This window comes from Triturus cristatus, chromosome 7, assembly GCF_964204655.1.
Source record: "Triturus cristatus chromosome 7, aTriCri1.1, whole genome shotgun sequence".
Lineage (NCBI taxonomy): Eukaryota > Metazoa > Chordata > Amphibia > Caudata > Salamandridae > Triturus > Triturus cristatus.
In genome coordinates this window covers 76,607,789-76,615,854 of record NC_140590.1, presented here as the reverse complement: position 1 = coordinate 76,615,854, position 8,066 = coordinate 76,607,789, and the positions used below count along the sequence as shown (strand labels likewise).

At 40.4% G+C, this 8,066-nt stretch overlaps 1 protein-coding gene across 1 annotated transcript in view; it reads right to left on the bottom strand.

Moving 5' to 3' along the window:
- Positions 1-1,351: 1,351 nt before the first annotated feature.
- The window catches only part of LOC146808858 (uncharacterized), a 50,372-nt gene continuing 43,657 nt past the window's right edge, over positions 1,352-8,066 (bottom strand). Inside the window, exons 4-5 of the mRNA XM_085614792.1 lie at positions 7,528-7,674; positions 1,352-1,479 (exon numbers count right to left, since the gene is read on the bottom strand). Coding sequence (XP_085470918.1) covers positions 1,352-1,479; positions 7,528-7,674 — 275 coding nt within the window. The remainder of the gene's footprint in view (positions 1,480-7,527; positions 7,675-8,066) is intronic.

Below are 8,066 nucleotides of genomic sequence, written 5' to 3'. Positions count from 1 at the left end.
AGCGCGTGCACGGTCGCGTGAACGCAAGCGCTACGCCAGCCAGCAGCACTTTGAAAACTCACATACAAAATGTCTCTCCGAGCCAGCGCATGCGCTGGTCTCAGCGAAACCTAAAAAGGGAACATTAGGAACATGTGATAAATAGTAGAGGTGGTCATGAAAAACTGTTTGGGCAGGGAAAATGGGGTGGCCATCATATCCCAGAAAGGTTTATATCTTTTAAAAACATTTTCTGTCACTATATTTGACATATAAATAAGAGAAAATCCAACTGGCCCAAATTGTAATTAAGGGCAAGCAGAGAACTCTGCTCCACCAGCGGAGTGTGCAGAGTTTTGCCCTATTCTGCACTCGGCTGCGAACAAAGAGTTTAGACAAAACTCCGTCTTCACAGTGGAGTGGAATTGCCAGCCTCTCCCTTCTAAAAATAGGCTCCCCGCCTCCACCTCCCTAATAGAAACTATTTTAAAAATGATTATTAAAGAAAAAAACACACACACCTCTACTGTGGCATCTCCGGGCTGTCCTCCTTGTCTCCGTCTCTCTCCTGCAACCCCCTATGTCAGACATATGACTTGCAAGACTTTTTATTATGGGGTGGAGGTGGGGAGCGGAGCTGAGCGGAGTTCCGTGGAGCGGAGTGGAGTTCCACTGAGTTTTTTCCCCACTCCGTGGAACTCCGCATAGTCGCACTATGCCAGCTCCACCCAGGGTTAATTGTAATGAACTGTGAGCTCAACTCACATCTTCTCAAAAATTACTCTTCCATTGTTTTCTCATTTTTCACTCTTCTTATGAGTGGGGGAATGAGAGCCATTCCTCTACTCTGGACACTCTATGTATTGCTGTAACTCTTTACCTGCTAGTGAGCAAACAAATGCAGATTGAGACTTTTAAAAAAGATTCCTTTTTTCCTCAAGAATACCTCTAGAACCCTTATTTTGGCCTTGAAACGTGGCCATCTTCTAAATTATTGTCCCTACTGAAAGGCTTACAACCATTTCAGAAATGTTGATTTTACGCACACAAGGGCTCTGCCAAAATAACTAATATAGTTAGCCCAATCTTTCAAGATTAGACATACAGCAAATAACAAGAAGATTCCCAAACGAACATAGAGTGAATACATTTATTTTATCTTTTGGGATGCATAAACAGAGAAACAATGATTGTGGGACATTCAGACAAGACAAGATAAAGATAAAAGAATTGGTTTCTATAGGTCAAATATTGTTAATAAACATTCTGTAGAGAAGATTTTTCTTGATTTAAATGTGGATAAGTATAGTGAGTTTTGCCAGGATTAGGAGCAAAGGAGTCCTTGCATCAGAGCCTTCTTGCCAAAATGTCTTCAAGCAGCTTTGCTGATTTCCAGAGTCACAATGTCTTGCACTTTGAATGAAAGAATCTCAGGGTAGTCTTTTGTGCTCTTTGCACTGGTGCAGCCACGGTATGCACCAAACAAGGTGGGAGGTGTCCCTGTGGAGAAAAGATGTTAATTTCACAACCATGCATTTAAATTTGCAATTATATAGCACTAACTACCCAGACAAGCTGTTGAAGCATGTGCACAATTCGAGTACTGAGTTGGACATGAGACACCCATAAACAGATTCCATGGGTCCTCGTGTCCCACATTTTACTGCTGGCATTGCAGGAAGGTGGAGTAGCTATTGCAATTCTGGTTCCCCAACATGCCTACGCAACAATTTGTGGATGATGCAGACAAGATCACCACTAGATCTCTCAGAAAGAAGGAAACCACAGAACTATTGGCAGAGACATGCCCTTCCTCACATCCAACACACAGCCTCTTATAGAGACATAGCCTTCTCTAAAGGAAGTTATATGTTTACCATCTCCAGCTGGGAGGGAAGAGTTGCCTCTGACCAGTTGGGTGGTTTGTATCTTTATGATGCAGGACCTCAGATTCTCTCTATGGTAATGTGTGTATGTGAGGGAGAGTTGTGTTTCACCAAAGTCATCAAAGTGTCTGTTGATCACCTCCTCAGATGGTTTTAGCAGTGATAATCCTATTTATTTGAATCCTTGTCCACTCCTGTAGTCGATGACACTCTCTGTATTCGGAAGGTGTGTTATTAAGGACAGTAAGTCTTGGAAATTACTATCTTCTGCATCTAGTACTCCCAGCTGTTTGCCTGAACTGTCTTTGTTGACCATAAAACTCCTGCTACAAGTAGTAAAGTGCTTATGCCCCCCTCTTATCATGTTGAAATGTGTATATACCTGATTCACATATTAATCTTATCTATATGTCCCTAGCATATGGTACAGAGTGTGCCTTGGGCATGTGAATTAAATACTACCAGTAGGCCTGCAGCACCAATGTACCATGACCAAGCAACTTTGTCTCCAGTCCTACCATTGTAGCATGGCAGTGCAGTTTAAAACTGAAAATTCTGCCATCAACAATAAACTCTCTAGACAAGTTAAAAATATCCTTTTTATATATTAATAATTCACTCCTAAGTAGGCCTGAATGCCTATAAGGCAAGGTTCATGGCATTTAAGGTACGACATGTAAATGTTTAAAGTTCCACATGTCCTTACAGCAAAAGCAATTTTCACTAAAGCAAGGTTGGCTGCTCCATTAGATAAGAGTGGCTTACATTATCACATATATATTAATGCTAATTTAGGTTTCAAACCAGCTCAAAAAAAAAAAAAACTCTTTTTAGTTAATCAAAAAACAATTTTATGGTGAAATTGACTTTTATATAATTATTAAGGAAAAAGCCCTTGGGTATGGGCAAGTGTTGTTGTGCCCTTGACAAGATGGTTTTGGGCTGCACCCAGGAACTTGAATAACTTCAAAGAGGCCTACCCTGTCACAAGCAGATGTAGCTAGCACATAGGCCTTCACCCTTCCTTTTCCCAGTAACCAGGCCGGCTCCAATCACATTGGGCTTCTTATTGATATCACAGTGTCAAATCGGTCTGGAGTGTTAAGACCTGCTTGACAGGGTTGCTGGGGTTTTCTATATCAAACTTGGGAGTGTACTTTAAAGGGCGAGCGCCAGATGAGAAAACACTTCTTGTGTATCCATTGCTTGGCAGATTTTGAACCCTGCTTTCTACTACTAGACTTCTGTCTTTTGGTTTCATTAGAGTTCATTGACAGCCTAAAACTGCTTTTGCTGTTAGATGTGGGGGACACTACCATGATACACTCCACACATACTCCATCCCTCAGAACCCAAATTAAGTGTGGCTGGAGACTGCTGCCATCTTGAACATGTCTAGAGTTGGAAAGGATAGTTCTAAAAACCTTTATCCGGTTGATTAGTGAACGGCCTGGGGTCATTTTCACCCGCTAGCTCATGCTAGGCAGAAATGTGGCTTCTCCAAGCAGACTCTTCAGAACACCCATGGACCTGAGGAAGATCAGAAGATTACTGATCCTGCTGTCTACATACTGAGAAGAACCTGGATGACAGGAGGACCTGTTCTCTCTTTCTTACCCAGGACAAAGAAGTGGACTCCAAGGGTCCGAAGTGCATAAGGTAGATCTCCAGCTACAGGATTCAACAAACTACAAGCAGCAGTTTTGCAGCTTTACAGCTGATCAGTGACAACTGGATCTTGACTGTCTTGAAACCCAGTGAGTTTCTAAGTGCCAACCCTAAGGTTATGGGGGGCTTTAGTGTACTCCTGTGTTAGCTTGGGACTTAAAGGACCAACGTCAGAGGGAATAATCTTTGACCATGGCAAACCTGGTTTGTGTATCTGACCTGTGCTCCAATGCGGTGAACATCACATTTTCCCTAGGAACTGTTCTGCCATAACCATTGACTATCATTGGCACTTTGTACTTTTTTGCGCTATTTCTATTTAAATTTGTAAAAGTGTATATCTCCGGGTCCCCTTATTGGATTTTTGTAATTTTTATGTTATCATATTCTTACATTTTAATCTATCTTTCTAGTTTGATTTGGGAATTTTCTTGTTTTACATTTTGACTTTATTACTGTTTTTGAAACTGCATAATCAGTTTGGTTCCAGGGGGGTTGAGCACAGGTTTATTTAGAGAATTTAGTTGAGGTGGTACTTACCTCACTCAACAAACCTTTATGACATAGCCACAAGTGTATGTGGCTTAATATGGGTTTAGGTTAGGCTGTATGCCAGATAGTTCATGTAGAATCACATATTCTTGTTTATGTTTAGAGTTAGAGATTGGAACCAACATTGAGCCAACTCCACTCTCCTGCCACACATATGCATAGAATCTGTATCCCCACTTATTTACAGGCGTATTTCAACACCTGATATAATATATATACCACCATTACAAATAGTAAAGTCATTAAACAAGTTGTACATTATTTTAAACCAGCAACCCTGAAAGACCAGTTCCCTGTTTCATAGGATCAATGAAGCACAACATTCTTTTGTTAAATGTTTTGTTTTCACCGAATTGGATGGAATGATCCTCAGCTAACCTGGAAATGTTTATTTTGTGTGAGTTTCCATCAAAAAGTATTTGATTTTAGGAGCACTGAGTATTTCTATGTTTTCGACCTAGTCTTCTGGAACCCCTGGGATCGTTCAATGCCAGTACTAAGGAAGCATGTGTTCATACGTATTTGTGGGAAAATTGTTTAAGCATATACCCAAGCCTGTGTCTGGGACTCTGTGATCAGCTGTGCTGTAGAGTGCAGCATTAGAAATAGAAGAAGATCTAGAATGGAGAATTTCCATGAATTCTATAGTCACATTGGAATAGCACCCACAGCTGGAAGAAGGCTCCGACATCAAACATGCAATACACAAGTTAATTGATGATGGTGAAAATATAATGATTTGCCTATCTGTGGCACATTTTATGGTGAAGGATTCACCTAGATAATTGTTTTTTCACTGTAGTTGTTTGCTTTATTAGCACTGATCAGTTTCATTGCTTCTTAAGAGCACCTCTTATTGTGTACAAAAATCTTTGCTGTATGCTGCTCTGCTCCTGAGAGAGGATCTCTAACGTTTGGCCAGGGAAATCAGGAATGCCGCTGATGAAGCAACTTTTTTAACTGCAGCAGTTGCCCTTTAGGCAGACATCTTCTTATAAGGAATCATTGTTTTAGCATTTGAAAAAGGATAACACATTTAGATGCAACATGTCGGCCATATTGGATTAGTACAAGGATGATACGTCATGCACAATGACATACCACATTGTTCACCCAGTTTGATATTTACATAGCAGCCATATTATGTTATTGTTGCGCAATTCCAAGGTGGCCGACCCATTACACCTAAATGTGGCATCCATCTTCGTTCTTTAAGTAATCATACATTTTGTACAATCCTATTCTTGTATGACTGCTCACTGTTATCTTTAAATTGTTACTAATTTCCTATTCCAAACATTTGCACAATGCCTATAGTTTTTTTTCTACTTTTAGTCTCTTAATTTATTGTATTTTATAAATGCTTGTCAAGTGTGTGTGTGTGTTTGGGTTTGTGTGTGTGCGTGTGTGTGTGCGTGCGTTTGTGTGTTTTATTTCAGTTGGTTGAGGGGATGCATTATGAGTTACTGGGTGCCTAATCTCACCAATGATCATACAGGTAATATAAGGTTGTCAAATTGTTAGCAACTGATTCTATTACATAATCACGCATGCATTTACCACGCATGCCTTTACAATACAGTCACTACTCTCACTGCGATGTTACCACATGTTCCATTACCACGCAATTTGTTACGACTTGCTTTAGGAGAGCACTGGACTTTGAAATAGTATAAATTACAAATTTAGCATGCTACAACACATGCTTTTACATCGCGTTCCATAAAAAGCGCGTTCTTTTCAACAACCCTTTGTTACAACGCGATGCCATTAAATCGCAAGTCATTAGATTGACTTGCACTAGATGGCGCTCCAACATTAGGAATAGTATAACTTACTATTACAACTCCACCCTGCTCAACAGTAGGGAAGGTGTGCGAATAGTAAATCATACTATTCCTTAGGTTGGAGCGCCATCTAGAGCAAGTCTATCTAATGACTTGCGATGTAATGGCATCGCGTTGTAACAACATATAGTTGTAACAACCGCATTGTTATGGAACGCAATGTAACAACCGCGTTGTAAAGGTTGTTTCCCATAAATTACTATTCCAACTCCAGTGGGTCTCTGAGTAGGGAAAGTGTTGGACTTTCAATCCAACAATAGTCCAACACTGCATTCTCTAAAGCACGTCATTGTAATGACTAGCATGGAAAAGGAATGCATGGTAACAACGCAGTGGTGGTAGTGACTGCGTTGTGAAGGCAGGTCATGTTCTGCCTTCGTGATCCCTTAGCAACCTGATATTTTTACCTCACCAGCTTTAGAAAATATATAAACTACATTAGAGTTGAGTGGCTGTATGAAATATCATATTTAATCTTCAAAGCATCCGCTCTTTTAGGGTTATTTCAGGATTTCTTAGCTCATGTTTTATATGGTCCTTATTGGCAACTGTTGCTCCTGAAGGTTGGTCTTTCAGGGAACACAGATGCTGCTTGTCTGCTTCTAGCAAAATGTATACCATCTGTTCTACTTTGTATTTTCTGCTGAGTTCAGGGTTTGTCGATTGATGAGCTTCTTAGGAGAAGTATTTCTAGATTACATTTTCTGAGCCTTAAGAAGTCAATTATGTGAGACCTTCAAGTTAAATGTCCTAATTCCAAGGATCTGGTCTGACCTCTTTGACCATTTCAGTTAGGCATCTGTGGATTTTCATTAGATAGCTGAGATGTTTATTGTTCAGTCTTTGAGGAGAAAGGTTGCAGACTTTGCCATGTATCCTTGTGTCATCAAAGACAAACAATAAACAATTGGTGGGAAAGTCCCCCACCTGCCATAATCAAGAGGTCGTCATTCAGCCTTTCGGCTCATTGAATGATAACGCTGGCAAGAATAACACATTAAAGTGAGGGTGAGGCCTTAATAGGTGTTGTAAGTTAACTCTCTCCATAAACACTATGCAATATTGAGTTACCAATGTATCTAATCATGTAAGTCAGCCTCAGTTCCATTGTGAAAGGCAGATGCCTAAGATGACAACACGTTTTCATCTGCAGTAACATTAAAAAGTGTAGAGTTGAAGGTTTGCAGTCTTGCTGATGGTCAGCATTCTTGAGGCATTAAGATATAAAATATTTCATGTGCACATCAGCACCTTGACAGACAAAGCTCCCAAGCCTAAATTTCAGACAAAATATGCAAAAGGCTGCCCCTGGCGTGGAAACACCTTCACGGTTTGAGTGATAAACAGAAACTACCCATAACCGGTACTTCTCACTCTTTCAAGTGGCCTTTAATAACATCTTGGAAGGTTACGGTTAGGTGTCCTCACCCTGAAGACCAAAGCATTAGGTGCCACTGTGAAAAAAAGGTGATGACTATGTGAATATTGATCGTGTGGATTTGTACATATATCGCTACTGTGCAGTCAATTATTCTCGGCACATTGAGATCAAGAGGTAAAGAATATAAAAATCACCTCTATTTTGAGGCACCTACCAGAGCGATGAAATGTTGCTGCCATGTAGATACAGTTGGTCATCTCCCCAACACATTCAACAACTCCATCGGCCTCACAGGTCATGGCACCAGGCGCATTACAGTTGGGGCACTTCACTCCATTCAGTTTTTTGTTTTTGGGTGGAACTGTACAACGCATAGAGGAAAAGCAAATCTCTGTTGATTCTGCAGTTTTCCATACACATGTCTCAATATGCAATATAGATATTTCATAGAGCAGCATTTCCAAACTGTGGTTCATGAGGCATTTTTAGGTGAGTCACAATAGTCCTGGTATATATCACATTTAAAGCTTGTGCTTGATTTGTACCTCGCTCCTCCTCCGCAGTCCTAATAGTCAAGACAATGTGTTTACAAAGAAAATGCAACATGACACCAGCTGATAGGTATGCTCGATTTGCCAGTGCTATGTGTGTTCACAGCATTGTCCTATTTAAATCATGTTACAACAGCTTAATCACTGAAATGGTTCAAAGTGTTCCCATCTCCCCATCTTCAATGAGGTTAGAAATGGGCAA